The sequence below is a fragment of the Taurulus bubalis genome (assembly GCF_910589615.1).
Source record: "Taurulus bubalis genome assembly, chromosome: 17".
In the NCBI taxonomy this organism is placed as follows: domain Eukaryota; kingdom Metazoa; phylum Chordata; class Actinopteri; order Perciformes; family Cottidae; genus Taurulus; species Taurulus bubalis.
Window position 1 is genome coordinate 19,601,173 of NC_136605.1, and position 25,344 is coordinate 19,626,516.

Sequence of the window (25,344 nt, forward strand, 5' to 3'; positions counted from 1 at the left end):
GTTGCCCCAAACATCAAACCACTTACGATATGCTTTTTGATCTTCGGGTCAATCCCGTTTCTCCCCTCCCTCCCCTCCCTCCCCCACTCGGAAAAAAAGCCAGAAAGTCAATTTATGATCATAACACTCATGGACATAAATTGAATGTGCCTTCATATGTAAGGAGTCACAGGTATAACTACAGTGATATGTGGTAAAGTGGAGTCGGGAACAACTTCTCCATCAAAACCGACCCTGCTACACACACTGAAACTCTCACAGGGCTCAGGATTCACAGTTCAAAAGGCTAAAAGTTCACAGTTCACAGTCATAGTTTATCAAACCCCGTTCCCACCCCCGTAACCCTGTGCGTCCCCTGCTTAAGCTTTGCACTCCCCCTTGTATTTCACGTCATCCTTCTCTTTGAATACTCTGATTGGGCGATATCTTGCAGCCGGGCACCTCTCAGACGGGCGTGGTCCTGCGGTTGGGGTCCTTGCTGTAGTCTTTAGTGAGCGTGCTGCTCTGGAGGAAATCCCTCTCCGAGTTGAGCAGCCCGCTCATGCCGCTCCCGGGTTTGGTGCCGGCGTTGCCCGGCTCGCGCGGGTTCAGCGTGTACATGGGCATCTCGGAGGCGGCGGGCCCCGTGTAGCCGCCCTTCCCCAGCGGTGAGGCGTCGCGGCTCGGGGCCTCGGAGGAGCGCACGCTGGAGCGGCGCCGGAAGCGGTAGCGGTAGGAAGGGATGCGGCTGAAGGCGGACTTTTTGATGAGCTCGGTGCGGGACTTGGCCCGCTGCTTGCGGTGCTTCTCGATGAACATGTGCACGGCCAGCACGCCCACCATCTCCGCCATGATGAAGGAGAGGGCGCCGAAGTAGAAGGACCAGCCGTAGGAGTAGGACTTCTTGCTGTCGCTCTGACCCGGGTCGCCCGAGTTGGCTGAGATATAGACAATAATTCCTATGATGTTACTGAGACCTGGAAGGGAAGAGAAAAACATTAAGAGAGGGAAGTGTGATCTCCTCACCCAGGCAAACAGAACGGAGTCACAGGAGTATCATAATAAAGACTACATCTGAGTATAAAGAGAAATCAATAAAATACTAAATAAGTAAATCAATGAGGGAAGATGAGGACAAGAAAATAAAAGCATTTTAAATCCCCCCCCCCCCATTCATTTGCTCATTCATTTATTTCTGTCTGTATTTATATATTTGTAAAATATATATATTTACAAATGTCTGCATATAAACTACAATTTCTTTCAGAATTTTCTCATTTTAATTTGTATATATTATAATGTATTTATTCTCATTTAACTCCTCCTATGACTCATCCAGACAAACAAGAGACAAAGATCCGCCTCTAAAAGGAAACAAATAACTAATTCACAGTTAATGCAGAAGAATAAACAAACACACATGTCTGTCGCCGTGCTAGCAGCTAGCAGGGCGAGAGCTAAACGTCAACATCTGCATAGCAACACACTGACAACGCTAACGCAACGATTTTTGGAAAGTACAATGTTCACGATAATGAACATCTTGTTTCAGCATTTTTCGCATTTATTTTTGGCATTTGGTCACAAACCAGAGCGTTGGACAACTTCAAACGTTGCTTTATGGAAAGCTAAGGGATCCAAAGTTATCCCTATTCATCCAGAGGGGGACTTGAACGTAGCCTAAAAAAACTATTTCAGTCTGAACCAAAGTGGAGGACCAACCGACACAGCCAAAGACACAATAAAGTGCATCAGAGAAAGCCATTGCACACAGCTGGGCTCTCCTATTCCATATCATTAGTCCAGAATACAGTGCTCATGCAGTGTGGTGGGACGCACAGAATGGGGACAATTAGCCGGCTGTAATTAACCAGAATCAGCCCCACACTATTGTGGTAAATAATTACCAATTTGAATCCATGAATTTACTACAAAAGCCAATGGGACCCTACACGTCCCACTGAACAGCAATCACTGCACGGCCCTTTGTGTGTGTCAGGGGCAAGAGCACAAGTGTGTGTGTTTAAGTGTCAGCACCCGTGTGATAGATTATGTGCGAGCTTGTATGTGTGTTGACACGCTCACGCCCTCGCAGTGCATCACAGCGGCATCACGGTATTCTCGCTGATTGATTAATCAGCTGCTGCGTCCGATTTCCACACTCGCACGAGCACTTGTGTGTGCTTTGGATGCCTGACGGGCTCCTTCTGCAAATATTTGAGTGCTGCACCTCCTCTGTTTAGAGTGGCTTCGCAGTAACAACACGCACTGATTGACACACACATGCACAAACATTCAGTAGCCCCCATTGCTGTTGTCTCAAAAGCAGCGTCCTTGTATTTAAAATTAGAATTATAGAAATTCCTGGAGATCAGACGTGTGTGAATCGGGTCAGGGGTATTTTAAGTCTGGCTGGTTTATGCAGCTAAGATGGCTGCTATATTGTGTTTAACTGTGTTGTCATGGAGATGAGTATCAGTATGCTTACATATCACAGCCGGCTGCAGCAAAGTCTGCGGTCGCAATTTTAGGTGTACTGGAGGAGATTACAGAGGGCTCGTTATTTATTCCTTTAAGTCTGGGATTGTATCAATAATTCAAATGTAAAATGATAAAAGCACCATTTTTCTGGATACTCCTTTTTTATTTATTTATTGCGTGTTCGGTAAAGAGCAATCAGTTGAAACAGATCTGCTCCTTTCAATCTGATTTAAACCCCAAGAACCTATTTTTCTCCTGTGAGGAAATCGAGTCACAAAAAAATCAGGACCCACCAGGGATAAAAACAACAACAATACAGGCAGAAAACTCAATATGAAACATTTCATCGTCGACATTAGCAAAGGAAATAAAAATCAATACAACGTACATATAAAACCTGTACGTTGTATTGATAAAAAGGGTAAAACTCGGTCTAAAAAGTGACAATTCTTGATCAATAACCAATTGAGACGCAATATAATCAATATTTAAAAGATGTGTCCTTCAGTGAGGAACAACACCTCATGCTCTAAATACAGAGACCTATACGTTATGTCCACTAGTGCGCTGATGACCGACACGATACACACATTGCAGTTCTCACAAAAAGACGCAGACTGACCTGCAGAGACGAAGAAGATTCCTGCACTGAGGATCACGTTGTGTCGGCTCCGGTAAAACTCACTGGCGGCCACGCAGAGACCGCCCAGGAACAGCAGGCCCACGCTCATGATGGGGAAGATACTGGAGGCACGCACAGCACCTGTTAGAGAGCACACACACACACACACACACACACACACACACACACACACACACACACACACACACACACGAAGAAGTGAGGAAGCACGGTTATTACCGAAAGGTACAAAACAATATAGCTCTGCCATTTTGAAATTTTGCCATATTCCTCATGCCTCCTTATTTATGTTCTCTGCTCACGTGAAAAAACGCTCAGTAGCTTTGGCCTTTATGTCTTCATGTTTGACAATCATTTTTGTGTGTTTTACGGAACTTTATTTATCAGCATGCACGATTTTAAGAATAGCATCAAGGGTCATTTGAGCCCTGACTATACTACCCGTTTGTTTTTAAGTCTGTGGTCTATTTTATGTGAAATGTTTTCATGCCCAAAACTGACAGCGGGTTTGAAAAGTATGTATAAAACATGTTTATCAAAGCCAGAAGCTGGAGTTACAAATTTTAAACGCTTGAAGGAACGCTTCTGGCAGGAAAAGCAACTAAATCGAATCAAAAAATTTAAACATTTCATCAAAAACACCACATTCCACATGTTTCATATTTGCACAAACCAGATCCTGTAAAAAATATCTGCGAATCACTGATTGACTCGTCATAAACCCCGGTATGTCCTGCAGGCTGCAGAACACAGAGCATCGACAGGAGAGGACAGGAGAGGTTGTAAAAATAGAAATAGTTCAATGTTGTTTGGCACGTGGAGCCTCAATTATTTATTCCCAGTATTAGTTACACTTGTGGGCACTTGGAGACATGATGTAAAGATCTACCTCCCAACCCTTTCTATATAAAGTCAACGTGTTGCCTGTAATGATCGGCCTCGAGTCCCATTTCGTAGTAAATCTGCTGGTTTGCTTTACTGTCAAAATGTCAGAAATTCCTACACGGATGGATGTGAACACTCAAAGCTGAAAGCCAGAACACGAACGTCAGAGCCGTCGTTTAATTTAAAATCCACTGAGCTGGAGGGCAGAGCTAAAACAACCAGAAATGTTTCACTTTGCATACACACGCACACGCACACGCACACGCAGACACGTGGGCCAGTGTGCAGCTACATGCTTGACTGAGTCTGAATCCAGAACATGTTAAAGCATTCAGAGGCCTCGCTGCAGAGAGAGGCAGAGCGATGGATGTGGAGGGAGAAGATGGACAACAACAACAAAAAAACCAAGACAGATGGAGAGTCGCACTGACACATATGCACGGCGAAAAAATAACGAATAGCGGAGATGATGAAAATGGAAGCGAGGCTGCAGGAGGAGAGGAATATTTGTCAGAAGCCCATATGTGTACATGACGTGATAACATATTGAAGGATATCTGCAAACAGCTTGTCGGTGCAGAGCCGAGCGTCCATGTGTTGGACAGCTGACGCGCGCCCATACATCACAGGTGTGTTGTTAAAAAGATGAACATAAATCATCCAATAAGTAGCGTGTTTGCGTTTTCTGAATTCCTTTTTTTTTTTCGCGTTCCAAAAACGTTCCCAGCGTTGACTGACAGCTGCGGTGACCAGTGGTGTTGTGCGTCAGGAGCGCATAAGCCCCGCCCCCTGTGGCCCACACCCCTGGGCTGTATGAAATGCCGGTCACTAGGTCCCCGCTCCCCGCTCCCCATTGGCTGGCCAGCGCTGAGGCCTGCGATCTAATTGGCCGCCTCTGGGGATGTTGCTCTGTGTTCAGTGGAGCGATGAAAAAAGAAGCACAGGCTGAGTCCATTTTCCCTTTTTTTCTCCCTCTTGTTGTTGTTGTTAGCGTTTTCTCTCTCCGTCCATCTTTACTCCGTGTTTGCTGTGGGAGAAAGAACAGAAAGAGCCCCCTCCTCTCCAAACCACCCTCTCTCTACCTCTGTGGCTGCATCCTCTGCAAATGTGATCCCTCCTTTCTCCTTTGCCATTTTCTCATCATGGCGGTGCTTTAAAAAAAATAATATATATATGTATATATGTATGTGCTGATAAAACTGTGGCACCTCTCCATTAAGCACATTCTTCTACATTCAAGATCAAAAGCGGACTTTTTGCAACATGCAGCCCAAAATCAAAACCCTTTTTTTACAAGATTCTTGTCATAAAACAAGCCGGCTGGAACCGTAAAAGACAACATTCCTACTGAGCTGTTTACATTTGTTTACTGTTAGCATTCCCGTTCGCACGCCGCCGTGCATGCTCCGATTAATGTAACCAGTGGTCGACTTATTCAAGTGTGCAAAAACCAGCCTCTGTCTTTCATCCCTTCAACCACATTGTTGAAAAGGTCGGCGTTGTGATATTTGCACAGATCCAGAAAGCTGTTGAAATCAGAGTCTTCCATGATGTCTCAGAGAAGATGTGTTTCTCCTTCCCAGCAGGGATGTGGGCTTTTTGTTTTGTCTCTGCAAGCGGTGAGCTAGCTGGTTTGTGGACAAGCCATATAGTGGAATACTAGTCATTGAGATATACGTTATAGTGTCAGTTTAATGCTCTTTTTCTATTGCCCAGATCTGCTCAACCTCAAGGTCGGGACCTTGTGTGGACTCACAATAAAACAATGTTGTGCGTTGTGTCTCATGGCCTTTACGCGACGGGGGCGTGACCAATAAACGACAAATGCTCGTCTGCGAGTGCTTTATGTTCGGGGCTTTTATTCTGGTGGATCTGGTCTGTGCGGCCTTTGTCCAGGTTGAAAGGAGCAGCAACGTTGGCCGTCTTGGTTTGGACTGTGGAGCCTCCGTGTTGTCGGTTCAAACATTTAGGCACAACTCATGCCGTATGAAAAAATACATGGAAAACATATATTTACGTGCAAATGAATCGCATGAAAAAAACGCCCCCGGTGTCTGAAGGCTTGGAGATGACTATTTCCTGAAACACTGAGTTGCACTCCAGTGCTTGTAGAGTTTGGTACGTTATCAAAATAGTGGATGGAACGAACAAGATTGACCGATTCTTAGCAAAAAGACACAGAATAATTGATCCCTTTGTATTCAGCAGATTCATATAAATCTTGGCCTGACAGTGACACCAGATAAAAAGGCCGTTAATAGGTTTGACTGATTAATTCATGTTTAAAAATGTATCATCATCAAACTCACGTAGGAGGTATTCAGCAGCATCTGCTTCGTAGTCCGCGTCCTCTGGGAAGTGATCAATCTTCTTACACACACCTCTGAATGTTCCTGCGGAGGAGAAACACAAACGAGTTCAGTTCAGGTCTTTATTGTTCAACATGAGATAATATTAGTTTTACGTTCTACATGACTGGGTTTCAACTCATTTGGAATATAATAAACCATGCAGAAAAGGGGGAAGTCAAGTCAATGAATCTATCGCAGAATGTATTTCCTGACTTAATCCACCCGTCAATGAGATGCTAGGGGACAAAACCAGTGATGTATTTACTCTGTAATGGGAAGCTGCATCTTTAAACAGGGTGTTGCTGCCATGATTCCATGATGGTGATCCAGGCGTGATCTGAAGTCTAGATTAAAAGCTTTTTCTTTGTTTTTGTGCTGCGTTTATTGTCAGTAAATCAAAAAGAGCATCAGTTAAAGGCCTAAAATGTGAATGTTGTCTGGTGTTGTGACAGCAGCAGCCACTAGCAGGGTTGCCCTCGACCAAATAGATACTGTGGCCGGTTAATAACACTCTTGTGTCGTCTGATCGCGTTGATGTAATCGGCAGACGGCATGAAAAAAGGACAAATCGACTAAAGAAATCTTAGTCGACTGAGAACAAAACGACCGATCAGCTCTTTGCCACTCGTCTCTGTTGGTTATCAGTCTCAAAGCAAACACATTAATGTGCAGTCGCTTGAAATGAATCAGTCATTCTGTTTCTGATTAAACGATTAATCATTTATTCAGTCGTGAAAATGTCCGATAAAATAGCGATAGAAAAACACGCAGCGTGATTGCTTTCGTCGATCAATAATCGCTCATCTTCTGGTGGGATTTTACTGCATCCGATCTCATTTTCAGGAAAGTGAACATGCATTACATGCTGCTGTGCACGGACATGAATATACATCAAAAGCACAAGAAGAGAGAGAGAGAGAGAGAGAGAGAGAGAGAGAGAAAGAGAGAGAGAGAGAGAGAGAGAGAGAGAGAGAGAGAGAGAGAGAGAGAGGACAGATGAGGCAGGACGGAGCTGTAGCCTTCAGGGTATGTGAGGGAAGGCACCAATGAAAAGCCTTATCACACACACACACACACACACACACACACATGCACACACACACACACACACACACACACACACACACACACACACACACACACACACACACACACACACACACACACACACACTCACCGCTCTGAATACAAAAGCACACACAGCCACTAAAATACAGACATCACGTGTACACACACATCAACCGAGCTCATTATACTGATACATGAACACTATCAATCATGCATGTAAGTAAAAGCCTTCTTGTTTATATCAGTGTAAGTCAGTGTGTGTGTGTGTGTGTGTGTGTGTGTGTGTGTGTGTGTGTGTGTGTGTGTGTTGTATTGACTAGGATGCAGTCTCCTACGAGCGTGTCGGGCAAAGAGTGACTCATCCTCCTTTGTAAAAGTCCTCCACGCACGCACACACACACACCCCTCTGTGTGTGTGTGTGTGTGTGTGTGTGTGTGTGTGTGTATGTGTGTGTACACTGCATGTAGCTTCGTTCCCACCCATCATTCAATCCCATTCACACATGGTCAACACCACAGGGGATGTGAGAGAGAGAGAGACCGGGGAGAGGAGGGGGAGGGCTGAAGTGGGATGAAGGGGAAGAGGAGAGAAAGCGAGATGAAGGAGGATGAAGAGAGAGAGGAAGTGCCGGTTGAAAGAGGTTTGGTGGTAAAACGGCACGGGAGGATCGGAGAGAAACGGGAGGATAGAGGCTGGCGACGAAACAACGGACGACTCAACCCTAATTGCTTATTTGCATATGAAGAGGTTCTTTCCAGCACCCACACTCAGAAAATCATTCATAAATTGATTCATCCAGCTCACGCAGTCAGAGATAGCGATAACCTCCGACTGACGCGCTGATTAACAAGAAAGGCGTTTATCGTGATTTCATAAAGTAATAATGTGTAAAAACTTGCATTGGAATCAAAGTCTGTTTTGCCACATTGATGGATGCACCGCGAGTTCAGCAAATACACACAAGACAAGTCACGTTTCCTCACTTAACATTCACATTCATTTATACATTTCACATTGTTTTGAGCAACATTTAGTTTTTGTTTGTTCCCACAAAGCACCTTCAGAGCTGCAATGATGGATGGAAAAGGAATCGGCAACTGTTTTTAATTTGATTAATCCAGTTTTCACAATTTTCTATAATTTAGTGGACCAAAACGAATAATCTATATAACCGATTAACCTATAATGGATAAACCACAAAGATAATATAAATAGACCAAAACCAACAATGTGCTAGTTTAAAAAAATATAGATTTTCTGTCTGTGGCTCTCAGCCCAAAATCCATTGGTTCCATTGAAGATGTACATTTTAAAGTATATAATGTAATTTAGGGTTAAAGTTCCTTTTTTTTAATGGAATCTAACCTTTTAACATCGTAAAATATCGTAAAAATATACATTTATTTTTACAATTAACACTTGGCACACAATTTAAACCACACTTTGGTGTTACATTTTTACCTCTTTACCTAAAATGTCATTAAACGTTCTTTCTTTTTACAAAATGAACCAAAACACCGACAGCGAGGAATAAATATGAAACTAAATTGATTGCGATTACCAAAAAAACGCATTCTCAAATCCTCAAACCGAGGATTAAGACTCATTTGGTGCAAAGAGAGTGTTTACGGCATGACGGAGATTGTGGGTATTGAGTCAAAATAAACTACAGAGACAAATTGTTGCGCTGGCAACAATAAACATGGGTTCATCGTAATGAAAAAACATGTTCACCGATGTAGAGTTTGGACAGTAATGGAGCTCGATGACAGAGGAATAAGACTATAGCTAAAGACGGACACGACTTCTTAGTCGGATCAATTCACTGTTGGACTTTTGGGGGATCTGTGCTGCTCTCTGTGCTTTCTAGTGAGGCCTGGTTGACTGAGTCACAGAAGGTTCCTTCAGCTGCTGCTCTTGAACGCATCACGGTGTGAAGCGTCGTCAATCAGAGCTCCTCGTGACGAGACATTTATCAAACCTCCTGATGGATAGAGCACCAAACGGCCTCACGCAATGAAGTGATACGCCCCACACACACACACACACACACACACACACACACACACACACACACACACACACACACACACACACAGACATAGAGGATGGGGAGGCAGGGACAGAGAGATATACGGCTGCTTTTATTTCTCTCTTAGTGGCCGAGAATCTAAATCACACCTGAACACACACACACAAACACACACACACACACACACACACACACACACACACACACACACACACACACACACACAATATGAAAAGACATCTTGGCCAAACAGCAGAAAATGACGAATGACTGGACACATCTGTTCGCATCATCTCCCAAATTTTTTAAAAGTCGGTCAGTGGCGTCTGCAATTTTGTATAACATAGTCCATGCCAGCCAAAATTGCAAAACTAATGTTCAAATTTAATAAAAAAATCCTTGACTCCAGCTGTGGAGAATGGTTAATAATAAGACTTCATGTCCCGATCATTTTGATATTTTTAAAAACTCGCTGTCAGTTCATTCGTCCTCACAACCTGAATATTTGTTCACAGGAAAACAAACACATTGCACCGGTTTCTTCATCATAACTAATCTGAACCCATTGCAAGTGTTAAATATGTGTTTAGAGCGAGCATCCAGCAGCTAGAGAGCAGCTGGGCTCAATGTTTTGACGACTGAGTGACAGTTCAAGGAGCGAGGGATACGATTGTGAGCCACATGAGAAAAACGGTGAAACGGTGAAAACGTTTTTCTGTTCTGTGCTTCTGAAACATGGCGGCCGTGTCCGTATGTAGAGATAAACGGATCATTAAAAGGTAATAAATACACAATCATTCTTATTTTCAGGTTAACATACACATATGAAAACGTACTTAACAATATTATATTACATTTCTGCTTATGTAACCCCCTGAATGCACTGTTCTTTCAAAATAAGGCTATTAAGTATTGCACCAAAGACGATTTGTAAAATACAAGCATGCCGGTTTCTGAGGCCCCGATTATGTATTAGAGGTGCTGCTTCCAAGATACCTGCACTTGTTGTTCCTGCATTACCATGAACGCACACGCTGTGGTTTATTTTGACTGAATCTGCACAAACACAGTTCTGCCGCCATGAATATTCACCAGAGCGCCGAGTGTGTGTGTTAGTCCACGGCGGAAGATTGTCCCAAACAAATGCTCCGTTTACTGCGGTTTGAGTATTGTTTTATACGAACCAGAGCTGTTTGGGGACTTTATGTAGCCTTAAAATGAAAGTATATACATGTGACCTTGTGACTTTGAAAGATTTACTAACATGTTGGTGTCGGTCTTTCATAAGGACTTCTTTTGACGGGCCAGTTTGGCACCATGGTTGTCTAGCATGTCCATTTTGATGCAGAATCATGCCTAAAAAAATGATTTAAATAACAGATGCAATGGATTGTCCAGCTTTGACTGAGGTATGCGCCTGACAGCGGTGGATCAATCAAAATGAAATTTAAGAACGAGGCCAATAAAAGCACCAGGAAGCAGAATATAAATCTGGATCAACAGAACAGATGCAGGTACTGCCAGTCTCTTCAAATACATTGTCACCACTCAGCTTCAGCAACCTAGCATGAGTGTGTGTGTGTGAGTGTGTGTGTGTGTGTGTACTTGCGTCATATATTTCTCAGCCCACAAAGACGTTGTGTAGAGCTACTTCCGAATGCTGTATCAGTGAGTGAGTCAGTAGCTGTCGCACAGACTTGTGTCAAGTGTCATCACCAGCCTATGATCTCATCGAAACCGCGCACACACAACACACACACACACACACACACACACACACACACACACACACACACAGGGCCAAACAATGTCTTGTAGATGAGCAACAGTTTAACAATAAACATCATACAGACTGGCTTGTAAAGATGGAGACATTTCCTTTTTATTAATTAAAAAGCTGCCAAAAACCGACGCACTAAAGCAAACTAGATTAGAGTACATTACTCTATTTAACATGTCTTTCCTGCGTAGTTTTGTCTAACCTTAAACCTTCTTCCTTTGACATCTGCTTACTCAACATCATCATTTCTCTTTGGAACAAATGTTAATTCAGATTGGTTATGCTGCAAACCTCCACTTCAATCATATTAGCACTCCTGCTGTGGACAAAGACAGAGAAAGACCTCTAACCTGTCAGCTAAAGTAAAATAACTATTCTTTGGTTCAACGCATTGCACAGAAGCTCCTACTTGAAAACATGACATTCATCAAACGGACCCCCAACTCAATATACAAACACGATAATCTGCATCACAACACATTTATGAGAGCCGTGTCTGTTTCTGCAAACATAACAGGCTCATAACATAACAGCTGATCAAAACCAGGATCACGCCTCATAACCGCAATACTCCATGTCCATGTAAACACACTGCGTGATGGCGGACTGATAGCAGCCTTTTAATTAATAGCCCTTATTAAGATGCAACAGCAGTAGTAGATATTGACAAGTTGTTCACCGCAGCAGAGGTTACTGCATTAAAGCCTCCAGACTTCACCGCCTCAGTGAAGGACAAAGACCGGCTCCTTCACTATCACACAGAAACCTTTTAGGGAAATTATATCAGCGGCCGTCCGGCTGTAGTCATTCCCAATATTATTTTAGCCTGATCAGATGTTAATAAAGTATGTTTTATTAAGCTGTTCAGTGTGTTTTAAAGGGTTGGATCTCTTTCTGTTTATATAAATAATGAAATAAGTAAAGAGGACATTTCACCCCTTCTTCTCATTATCACAGCGCTTCCCAACAAGAGAACACAGTTTAATTATATGCAGACGATTCTCATCCTCTCTTTAAAGCTTTAAGGTGAACTTACAATGTCTCTTAGACGGATGTCTTTCCCTATACATGTAAACCTGGAATATGGACATTAATATCTCTAATAAGCTAATTAAAAAAACTCAAACAAGACAAACTATTGGGATCTGCTCCTACGATCCAGAGTTAGCAGAATAAACACCGTCAAGATGAAACATTAGGAAAAAAAAAGGTCTTTGGGGAAGAAGTTGGACTTTGATTTTGCAACAGCATGGAGGAAACAGCTTGGAGATTATTTTTCTAATAAACCCATAAGAGGTCTGGGCTCAGTAGGACACATTTCTGGGGACTTGCCTAATTCCTATCTACACTTATTTTCTGTTCGTGTCAGTTCAAATATGCTCATTTAAATGCTTTAAAATGACAAGCGATCACACACATTAGTGCTCTAGACCATTTCATGCTCATTTAAGTTGACCAAATATATTAAGAATAACAGTTTCCAGAGCTGGGTATCATTTAAAAAGTGTGCCAGCACCAGCACCAGCACCCTAACAGGGATGCCGCTCCACCCCCACCATCCCCGTAGGTTTGGATCTCCAAAAGACTGACTGCACATGTGGGGGGTCAGATTGGCTCTTTCTTCGACCCGCCATTATGCATGTGTGCTGAATGTGACAAAGTTCCTTTTTTCATTTTTCAGTCTAATTAACAGCAAACTAATGAGCACACATACCCACACACACCCCCCCCCCCCACCCCCCCACACACACACACACACACTGGGAGCATCTATCAGGAGACATTTGCCTCACAAAGGTCAACGTGGCCTGAGGGCAGCTGCGACCACAGTCGCAGCAAAGCATTATGGGACGCGGAGCCAAACGGGGATGGGAGTCCAGTATGTGCGTGATTGTCTGCCCGTGTGTGTCCCGGTGACTCATGTGGTTTAATTCCTCCTACTGGGCCCAGTGTACTGCTGCTGTCACTTCGGTCGACACACATGCACATGCACACTCCCTTTGTGTGCTATCGTTAGTACGTCTTAAAACCTTGACGTCAAAGATTGTATTATATATAATCATAGTATATATATATATATATATAGACACACAGAAACACGCACACACATCTTAATGGTATGCATGAAAACAGTAGTAGAGCAAGTCCAAGAGCCAACAGACGAGAGGAAGAGCAGAAACACTTTCCATCCCGCTGCCTCCTGACTAACTGCTGGCTGTTCTGCAGAGTGCCGAGCTTCAGACACACTTGTATTATTTAGCTTTACCCAACATCTCACTTCCTCGTTTTGCACCTCCATGCTTCTTTTTCACTCTCCTCCCTCTCTCCTTGTCTCCCTGCTGTCTCCAGCTTCCTCTCTGCTGCTTCCTTCACTAATGCCAACACAACTGCACTGTCTGAAGGTAAATATGCTTTCATGTAAATGTTGGTATTACTGGTGGGGAGATTAAACTCTCATCAGAATATATATATATTTTTTTAAATTTTTTAATTTAAGTATCATATATATATATATATCTAGATATACATATATATGTGTATACATATTACGTATATATATATATATATATATATATATATATATATATATATATATATATATATATATATATATACATATATACATACATACATACATAGTCAAGACTGAAGTATCATAATATATCATATACATATTTTTATTGTTATATGCACAGTTAACAGACAGTTACATACACTGAAAAATGTAGTAGTTTAAGGCTACTATATATATATATATATATATATATATATATATATATATAAGCCTTAATACATTTTAATGTAATTCTGTGTGGAAGGAGGACCTATCAAAGTAAGTTGTTCATTGTATGGAGTAAATGTCTGTTAACTGTGCTTATGACAATACAAATATATATATATATATATATAGATATATATATATATATATATATATAAATGTATATAATATATTATGATACTTCAGTTAAAACATAAAAAAGTTAAGTTCATGACGTGTTAACGCCTGCTAGTGTGGGCTAGCTAGCTGCTACCATGTGGGATGTCTTGATTAATCAATTGAGGAGTTTTAATAAAGTTTGGGTAAGCATTGGCTTATTGGAAGGAATCCCATAATAACCTTTCAACATATTGTACATATTGTAATTCAAGCGATCTGAGAGAAAAATCTCCTCTCTGCTCTGTTTTCAGACTTTAGCCAATCACAGGTCAGTTCAGAGAGAGGGCTCTCCTATTGGCTGTTCTACAAGTACAGACGCTCGTGCACGTCCTGACGGTGAAAACCCGATTCACCGGCGTAAAGTCCTGCAGGAAAAGTTGCTATTCCAGTATTGCAATAGATTCAGTATTTTTTAAATATAATAGCAAGTATTTTTGTTTTGCCTTTTCCAGATATATACTGCTATACCAAGCATACAACTATTCATTATTTATTTTAAAACATTGGATTTATAAATTAGTTGTTCGACATGGCATCCATTTTATTCCCTTTCTTTCTTTTTCTTGAAATTTTGCATCTGTTGTTGACATTGCATTTAAAACTATTCAATAAATTCCAGGACAGCTATAAAACATATTCATAACCACATTTGTTGAACCTTTAAAATGCCACAACAGAAAGTCCATCCAGGTTAAACTCTTTGAACAATCAATGATACGTTGATGACTTATCACTGAAACCTAATCACACTATATCGTCACATCAAAAGTAGACGATTCTGATCCGATTACAAACTGTATGGCATCAGATAAAACAGAAATATCTTCCTGCTGTGTCGTTCTAGTTCTACTTGTAACGCAGCATGAATACCAAACAGCGAAAACCCTTCATTATAACAAAACAGTGCCTCAAATGAAGGTTAAAAAAGAGACAAACACAAACAACACGGTGCGTCCAGATGCCCCGACGATTGTGACGAGCCGGCCATGAGGTGCCGGCATTTTGTCCTTGATCTAGCTCCCACACACACACACACACACACACACACACACACACACACACTACAGAGTTACAGGTCAAACACAATAAATCACCGTGAACTACAAGACCTGCGCACAAAACAACTGAAGTGACAGAAATCAACCAAAAGACCTCAGCTGTACGCAAAGATTAAGGCTAGTAAAACTATTTTTTATTTTAACAGCTGAGGGGTAGAAATCAGCTGTTTTCAGTCAAATCTGAAATATTTTTACTTTTAATGTAGCTGGAGAACCTTGAGCCTTTTGTGTGGAAAATCTTTAGCAGACATTTCCACATCCGTAAACCATGAGCTATACTATGGGCAAAAAGAGAATTTTACGATGTTGATAACAGAAAAAGCTCTTTTATGTTATGACTTTTCCAAATATTGTTACGAACTGATTCAGTTCATGTATATTATTATTCTCAATACAAAATGTGAGATCCCCAACACTGATATATCCTTAATTATGAGGAAAACATATCTATCTGTAACCACTGTGCAAGTGAAACGTTTGACCTGATGATGACGCTACACTGGTTCATCAAAGTTGTGACGATTCCTCCAGAAGGGAACGTGAATGTGTGCACCGAACATCACCACCAATTTGAACGTCATGGTGGCACTAGAGACATTTTTAAAGAGACCCCCAAAGTCACCAGAGGACATCATTTGGGAACCATAAAATGTCTGGACCAATTTTTTCCTGCAATCCATCGAACAGTTGCGGCGCGATGGAGCGCCTTGTTGCTGCCGCGGCTACAATCTGCTGAAGGTCAGGAGTTGATCGGCCTCATGGTTAAAAGAAACCAGAAAGAACCCGACCTTTCCCTGTCGGTGGGAAACAGACGCAGACAGGGAAGCGTGTCCAGGTTCCTCTCCGGTGTTCAGTAAAGCTTAAACAAAAAGGTGGTTCCAGGCATTGCTGTTGTTATTGTGGTGAGGGCCGGTCTCGTTCCCAGGGGAGCTGACCCTAATCAGATGATGTGGGGTAAGAAACGCTGCACGTGTGTTAGACCGGCCACACACACACACACACACACACATACACGCACACATACACACACACACACACACATTCGTGGATTTAAAGCATTTTGTCAATGAGAAAACAGAGGAGAAGGAGGGAGTGAGCGAGGGAGAGGAAAGGAAGTTGAAAAGCAGAGCAAATTGGACTGCTTGTTTCCTCAGAGCGCCTCTGACAGCTCAGTGTGGGGGACTATGCCTCTCTCTCTCTCTCTCTCTCTGTGTCTCTACCTCTCTCACTCTCTCTGATTACCTCTTTCTAGGCGAAGGAGAGAGGAGGAAAAGGGGAGCGAGAGCAAAAGAGAGGAAGAGGAAGAGGCTAGTTTCCACGGTGATGGCTGATGAAAGAGAACGGGACAGGTTCTGCTTGGTTGCACACCTCTCCTCTTTTTCTCTCTCTCTCCCCCCTTTTCTCACTCTGTTCTTCCTCAAACGCCCATGTTCAATTTTTCTCTCTCCGTCGCCACAACATTTCTCTGCTCCGGTTTCAAATCGTCTCATCATCCCTCCTTTACTCTTCCTCCTTTTCTCTCCTCTCATTACCAAAAAAAACACATCCATTCATTCATTCCCTTCCAATCTCTCTTTCATCTTCCTTTATCTCAGCTCATTCACACAACGCTTGTTTCTCGCGTCCACGGCCACACTGTGTTCTCCAACATCACACGAGCATCTCATTCCCAAAACGACGGACATTAAACACGGCCGCTGTAACGGCCTCAACTCTCTCCGGGGAAATTGTCCGCAAGATTTTGAACCTGGATGGCTGCAGCACTTTGCTCCCAATGAGCAACTAAAAGAAAATGAAAGAATGGAATAAATCAGGCACTGATGTAGGATGAGCTCCAGTTGAAGGAAAAGGGGTTTGCTGTGGTTGAGGTTGGAGCTCTGTGCAGACCACGGTCTTACACGCCACATGTAGAAAACCAATTCTTTGCTCAATTCAGTTTATTTGTATAACCCAAAATCACAAATGTGGCTTTACAATCTGTACATATACGACATCCCTGTCCCAGGACCTCACATCGGATCAGGAAAAACTCTCCTGAAGGTTTCAACAGAGGAGGATCCCTCTCTCCCCGGATGGACAGAAGCAATAGATGTCATGTGACCAGAATGAACAGCGTAGCAGAATGCACCTCGGGGGGCATTGCGGTACTGAAGCAGCGAAGGGCCTTGTTTCCTAAACACCTCCCACACAGCTGGAAGAACACTTCTACCTCTCAAACTGCGTCCACGTTTCCCTCGCTTGCGTCTCTCCGTCTGAGGGATGCACGGAAGAGACGCGAGTGATGGGAAATTAAGAGACTTGGGACGCACCCAATGTTTGCTGCAGTAGTAAGATTTCCCAGCCACCAACTAAAGACACACACAGCTATCTGGAAAAGGGAGTCCACATACATATTGTGCATCCATCCTTTTATTTCTAAACTCTCCATCTATGGCCTTCATTCCTCCCTCCATCTTCCTTCTCTCCTCCCTCCCACAGCCACCTGGGTGATCATTTTTGCCCCCACCTCCGTTTAAAACCCACTTCCTTCTCTCTATTACCTGGTGATCATTCAGATCCCCGGCGTGGTCAAACACTCCCCGGAGATTCACCTGAAACAGAGGCCACGCTCAGCTCATCCATCACTCGCCGCCGCCTCTCCCCGGCTTCATTCATGCACATTCCGGTCTTTCTTCATTCATGCTCTGCCTCCTCTCTCCTCTGCTCATTTCCTGGCTTTCTCATGCTCATTTATCACAGTGGGAAGTTAACACCTCGGTACACCTGCACAGGCACACACTAACACATTCGCTGCATGCAAGAAATCACAACCTGACCACACATACAATCAGGAATAAAGGGCGCGTTAAAGCGCACTACACTTACAGTGACGAGACCCCAAAGACAATATGGCAGAATCACAGGCGTGCATGAGGAAGACGTTTCACTACAACTGCAGGTATGTGGCCTTATGTACATTTTAAGAATGTGATTTGATTCAATATTTTTTGTATGTGTGCTTCTATTTTATTTTAGACCTTTTTTTTGTGATGCTCACATGCAGACATGGACGCAAAAGCAAGAAGACTCACAAGTGGAATAAATAGTCTTTAGCAGGTTCGGTGCACAGGAGTTCAGTCCAAAAACAGACGCAGGTATCCAGAAATGCTATATAGGCAAAAAGGCTGAGTCTAAATATACAGATGCACGGTCTGAATCACACCTGGGACGTGAACTGTGGATGTCTGAGACGAGTAAATGCAGACTGAAAGGGGAGGGGGGGTAACGAGGGACGGGTACGAGGGCGGGAAGTGAAACAAAGGTGATACCAAAATAAAACAGGAAATAATAACTGAAAACTGGGCACAAGGAAAGCAGAACCATAGAGGGTCATGACGAGGTCTGGCAGACTTTACAACGAACTACATCCCCGGTCATGGGAACCAATGCTGCAGTATGGGCTCGACTTATTCTCCCTTTGCTAAAGAAAAAGAAGGTTTGTAGCTTTTTTAAGCCGGGGCAACAAGGTGTAAAAGGGTCGTAAGTCATCATAGTACACAAAGATTCCTGATAACGCCACAGAAAATACACATATTTCACGTTCGGCTCATGAAAGATGTTCGGTGCAAAAAAAGCCGTCTTTATATTTTTCTCTGGTAAAATAGGACAATTCCTTCAGGCTTTTTCTTCCTCTTGTTCCATATTGTCAGTGAAAGAAACTGAAGAAGAAAAAAAAAAGTGCTGCACGCTTTATGCCGCACAGTTCATATGCATGAGCGCTCTATACATTTACTGTAAGAACACTGCAGACATGATGTTCTTCATCTCTCAGCCGCTCACTCTGCGATGGCAGGCGGACCACGAGCCGCATGTACACGAGTCAGAGACATCCATTTCCTGTCACTTTATGAGGTGTTTATGAATTATGAAGCCGTCACAACCGGGGACCCGGAATGAGCATAAGTGTAAAAGATGGGCTGAAGGAGATGAGAGAACTCGCTCACTTTAGTTGCGCGTGCATGCGCGTGTGTGCGCGTGCATCTGTGTGTGTCGCATGTGAGCCCGTGCACGTGTGCGTGCACTGACATTGTGCTGACATTGTGTGTTAACTTGGCGTGCTGCTCCCACAGCTGTGCTCGCTTGGTGGCTTGGGAATATCCTAGAATTTGTCTATTTATTCATACAATTACAAGCATGTATGTGTGTGCGTGTGTGTGAGTGTGTGTGTATGTGTATGTGTGTGTGTGTGTGTAAATGAGACTGTGTGTTCAATAAAGCCTTATACCTTCGCCATCTGGCCCTGTAATAGCCTTCTCTGCCCCCCAGAATGAGATGGTTCTGTCTGGCTGCATCTCTCACACACACACACACACACACACACACACACACACACACACACACACACACACACACACACACACACACACGGATGCTCTTACCAGAGGCAATGCATCTTTTTAACGGTAATTGAAAACAAAGTTTTCCCAGCCTCTATATATGCAGACAATTTCCAGAGGATCAAAGTCAAATAATTGACATTGTATTATTGTGTCAAGACATGATGGAGCATCAGATGGGAAAGCTCTTCATTTATAATGACTTTTGACCCCCACACAGGTGACAGGCAACTCATCCTGTGTCTTGAAGAAATAATCACATATTTGTTTATTGTCTTAAAAAGAGCCAGATGTGAGGATTCATATCATTTTAAGCTGTCCTCCACCAAAGGAGAATACGTTTTTGGGGCTTTCTGCCTTGAAGGGGGACGAGGGGAGGGGGCCACTCGCAGCAAAGGGCCTCGGATCACCTTCAAACTCGGGGCACTGCAGTGAGGACTCAGCCTGCTCTATAAGGCTACCGCTACAGCTCTAATGTTAGCCAGCCACCGAATCACAAGTCACCTGGGTTTGGAGCTATGACACAAGGCAGGACTTATGTCGGCGCTTATGGAGTCTCATCCCAACTATTAAATGTTCATCATCCTGGAGACAAATCCAATCATGTGTTTGGGATTATTGGTGTTCTGGCACGGTGGTCTTGTCGTAGTGGACACAGTGTGATATACTGCTATCAAGCAATCCATAACTATTACAGTAAGACCCGTGTTGCCACATCAGATTGAGAGTTTTCAGCCCAATCACAACTTAAAACCCGACCAGTTCACCTCGTCTAAAACAGTGAAACCATTAGATGTGCAACAGAAAACACGAGCATACACAGCTCCATCCCTAAATCGAATAACCAAAGATCAAATGTTAGATGAACAGCTATCAAAGGGCTCGACTTGAAGGCGGAAAAACCAGCCCCACCGGGCAACAATGACAAAGACGGCCATGGTTTGTAATTTGACCTCTGAAAGAAAAAAAGGCGCCTCCTAAGAATCATATTGTGGCATCTCAGCTTCATTGAAGATTCCACAGGGATGGCAGACAGGTGGAAAGAGATGGAGGACGACATGCAGCCAATAGGTCAAGGCTCCAATCTACGATGCACACACACACATTCACATACACACATTCACATACACACACACACACACATACCAATGTTGCAACCTCAAACTTCTTGCGATGCCCCGCAGACACACGCACCTGTCCCCGCGCCCTCATAAACATGCTGTGATAAATGATGCTTTAACTGCTCAGCAATTAAAGTAAAGTCAAATGAAAAAGGGCCCACTTCTACCTCTTTAAATTGATCTCATCCATCTTATCTTATTTATCTATCTGCTCCAATTATCCCGGCCCCGTCTACCCTTGACTCAGGTTAAGGTTTTGATTTTTATTCAAGCTCAACGAACAGCCACGACACTTTGATTGTAAATCAGATGGCCTCAAGAAGCAGAGAGCTGATCCGTTACTGTAGTCGAGCTGCAGACGATCTAGTGGTGGGACGTGTGTTTTTTTGGGGGGTTTTATGATCTCTCTTTGAATAATTAGTTTAAAAAAAAATGGCACGGATGCAGTAGGAAGAAGCAACAAGCGTCACACCTGTGTGACGGATGTGGACGTGTCCGCCCTTTGTCATGTCAATGGAGTTTAGGTGGAAAACCCAACTTCTCTCCAAAAAAATCCCCCAAAAAATCAAAGAACTCCACACATTAATCTCAATATGCTCACCGGTCACCGTGCCTGTCGGTCAGCATGTCTTACTGGAATTGGGAGTGTTTTCTTAAACCGACAGGTCTCTGTCAGCCGGTTGCCAAATGCACACCAGACCCCGTCTATACGCCTCTATGTGTGTGTGTGTGTGTGTGTGTGTGTGTGTGTGTGTGTGTGTGTGTGTGTGTGTGTGTGTGTGTGTGTGTGTGTGCTTTTGGGCTCCCAAATGACAAGACAAACAAAATGGCTTCAAACGAGCAAATTCCTATAACAACTACTGTGTCTGTGTACGTGTGTGTGTGTGTGTGTGTGTGTGTGTGTGTGTGTGTGTGTGTGTGTGTGTGCAGGAGTCCCAGCAACAGTGTGCAGAGCCAGGTATACTTGTTACTTGTGGTATTCGGTACCTCCAGCTACATGCAGTGTGACGACAACAAGAGCAGATCAACACATATTGTGTCATTTTTTATTTAGGATGCAGAGGAGAGGAAAGGAAAGGAGGTACAGACCCTCAAAAACTGAGTTTCAAGGGATTGTGGCACGCTGCCACACACACACACACACACACTGGGTGCACCAACTGTGGGTGTTAGACAGGAGAGACAGAATGTGTGTTATGTGTGTGGAGAGGCAGAGAAAGAGAAATGCTAACACACACATGGACACACACACACACACGCATGCACACACTCATGCACACACGCGCGCACACACGCACACAGACCGCTATGAGAGAGACAGACAGCCAGTCAGTCAGACTGATCACGTACCTTCCAGACAGCAGGTTCGCCAGAGGCCGGAGTGCGTCATCACCTCCTCGTTCTTGCGGCTCGTGTCGTTGTCGCCGCTGTTCTTGTTCCGGCAGACCCCGCGCGAGTACAGCCAGTAGTCGGTGCCGACGGCGATGGTCATGAGGCTGAAGGCGGCGAACGCGCCCACCGTCGTCACGAGCATCTGGACGCCGCGGTCACACATCAGCATCTTCATATAGGCGGCTCGGGTTTCTCTTAATCTCTGTTGGGTTCACCACCCTTTTTATTTATTTCGCTTGTATCCCGCGAGACTTTGGAGACTCGCAGCGGAATGGCTCAACAGACACTCCAGAAGAAGAAAAAAAGAATGATAATATTAAAGATAAAGATTTTATTGGTGTGGAGGAGTGCGTGGCTACTTGGCTGCCTCGACCGCTGGGTTGACGAGAGGCTCGTGGCAAAGGGCGGGAAGGTGGGAGGGCGGCACGTCACTTTCTCGCGCATCAAAAACCGGTTTTTACCACCACCACCACCACATCACCACCCTCTCTCTCACACACGCGCGCACACACGCGCCCGCGCGCGCGCACACACACACTGGGGGTTTAACGACCACCGGTTGTCCTCGACTGCCCGACACTGCCCTCACTCAGTCAGAGCGGAGGGGAACAGCGATGCCACATTCCGCCTCTCCTTCCTTCCGTGCGTTAGTCCCGGGGGTTAGACGCGCTATCCACCAGTATCCTCCTTCCTTGCTTCCTTGCTTCCTTCCTCTTCTCAACTTCTGCTTTCCCAACACAGCTTCCCCTTATCAATCTGTTAAACCGTTGACAGTCTGCGTGAGAGGGGAGTCCATCTTTTAAAAACAACAACAAAAAGGGGGGTTAGTTTGTTTTCTTGACCGGTGTAGCCGCACAGCATAAGTAAGGAAGGCGGGTTTCTAAAGCATCATTAGGCGGCTCGCCCCTCACTCACCGCTGGGTTTTTTTGTTGGTGAAGGATGTCCTCTTTTTTTCGACAACCTCTCTCACAGCGCCAGAATATGAGGCGGTACAGTGGTGGTGTTTTAAAAAAAAAAAAATTGTATCTTGCTTGGTTTCCTGCTGAATGAATGGACGCTTGAATAAAAATAAAAAAGCCCAAACGTCAGCTATGAAGAAAGCGCGGCCGTGGCCCGAGATCCGTCGTGTGTTTTCCACTCCAGCTGTTGACTCACTGACATGTTTTTTTTTCTCCCTCCCTCCTCGACGTCCAGATCAGCCGCTAATAGGCCAATAAATGCAGGTTTTTCTTCTTCTCCCTCTCACACATCATCTGCAGTGGAGAGACACGCAGCACGGTTTTTATTTTAAATTGAAGTGAGACGGGCTGAAATAGGCACCACGAAAAAAAAAAGAAGAGACCTCGACGGAATTGATGTAATGTCTTCTAGAAAAACCGCCGTCTTCTCTCTCTCTCTCTTGCCCGCCCAAGTGGGACCACAGCCGGGACAGAGCGGTCCGGTTAGACGCCTGCTGATGGAGCCTGCGTGGACCGTTTACACCCGCCTGGGTTTTGCTCCAGAGAAACGTGCCCTGTTGGTACACATGAAAAAAAAAATGACAGCCGTCGCCTCCTCCTCCTCCTCGTCGTCCTCCTCCTCTTCGTCTTCCTCCTCCTCCTCCTCTCGGTCCAACCAACACAAACTAAAACTAACCGCGCGTCTCCTCAAACTCCGCCTGAGGACGCACCGCTCGGCTCGGATTGGGCTCGTGGCTGACAGCGCCCTTCAGGAGCTAATCACGGATCCGTCACTGCTGCAGGTCCCGCCCACCGCCGCAACGCCGTCAGTATAAAGCATGTGGGGGGGAGGGGGGGGGTCCAGTCCAGAGAGGAGAGAATATGTATAGCTCCAGTTGAAGGAGGGCTACTTCTTAAAGTGGGGATCTCTTCAGAGACACATATGTTGCTGTGTCAAAGCAACAGCTTTGGGCAAACTCATTGTAATTCGATATTGTTTCATATCTATATACGTTTTATGGAAATAGTCATGTTAATAATAAGCTCTGTTCTCAAACCACCTGCCTCCAATGTCTTAAATGCGCAGCTTTCAGTGTTTTTTTTTTAAAGCAGTGCAGCACCGCTTGCCGCTTGCCGCGTGCGGCGCCTCTGCCGCGTCTGAGGAGCTGTCCGCGGTGCTGAATGCGCGCAGTGGCGCTGTCCTTGGTGCTAGCGCAGCGTCCCCTCTGTTTCCCTCTGTCCTCCGCCTGCGCGGCGCCAGCAGCCCCTGCACCGCACTGATTAGTTAGAGGAGAGAGAGAAAGAGAGAGAGAGAGAGAGAGAGAGAGAGAGAGAGAGAGAGAGAGAGAGAGAGAGAGATTGGCAAGCGATGCATGAAGAATCGCGCCCGGGAGAGAAGCAGAGATGCCACTTAAAGAGCCACGGACCGTTTTTAATGATTCCACTCCAGCGAGGCTTCCACACAAGGCGGTCTGAGCCTCTTCACAGTTCACTTAACACGCGTGCGCGCGTGCGTGCGTGCGTGCGGCGCACACGCGTGTGCCTGTTTCTGTTCACGTGACTCGGCTGTGCGCAAATGTGCGCACATATGAACATGTGTAAGTGTCACGGTGAGGCAGAGGGAGAGAGAGAGAGAGAGAGAGAGAGAGAGAGAGAGAGAGTTAGTGTGTGTGTGTGTGTGTGTGTGTGTGTGTGTGTGTGTGTGTGTGTGTGTGTGTGTGTGTGTGTGTGTGTGTGTGTGTGTGTGCCTCAGGCGGCTGAACAGATCTGACTGTTTAAAAGCTCATTGTATTGCCTGTTTAAACAGCAATGAATGAAAGCCTCCCTTCCTCACTTCAGTCAAATTCAAGTGAAAGGATGACAAGACTGCAGGGATGAATAAATGCATGTCTCTAATGGTTTTTTGGATATGTTTATTTACTGGTATTTGCAGTTTTTTCCCCTCTTTCTTTCTTTCTTTCTTCCTCTCTGAGCTTGCAGACCAATATTCAATAATCAACAACAGTCAATGAGCATGTGGCTCTGCTTGTTTGTGAAGGTGTCCGAAGACAGACGAGTGATGCTATAGTTCAACAATGACCAATGTTGGTGTTAATCGGCTCCAATGTTTATTTAATAAGAGCCATAACTGACTAACTGACCGGTTTACTGACCGACTAGCAGCTGTAAGGGACTTAAAGACGCAGTGAGTGATAAGCTGACTGACAGGGCGGCCGGCCGTTTAGCTGATGGGATTGGTGGTTGTCGAACAGACTACAAAGTAAACAGAGGAGGAAACAGAAGAATTAAAGCGATCGAAA

At 44.4% G+C, this 25,344-nt stretch overlaps 1 protein-coding gene across 1 annotated transcript; it reads right to left on the minus strand.

Annotated features, from left to right (window-relative positions):
• Positions 1 to 444: 444 nt before the first annotated feature.
• cacng3b (calcium channel, voltage-dependent, gamma subunit 3b) lies at positions 445 to 22,280 on the minus strand (the record flags this gene model as incomplete). Its single annotated transcript, XM_079233645.1, has 4 exons — positions 445 to 956; positions 3,083 to 3,223; positions 6,298 to 6,381; positions 22,064 to 22,280. 4 exons carry the CDS (start codon positions 22,278 to 22,280, stop codon positions 445 to 447), a joined length of 954 nt encoding a protein of 317 aa, XP_079089771.1.
• Between the last annotated feature and the right edge of the window lie 3,064 nt (positions 22,281 to 25,344).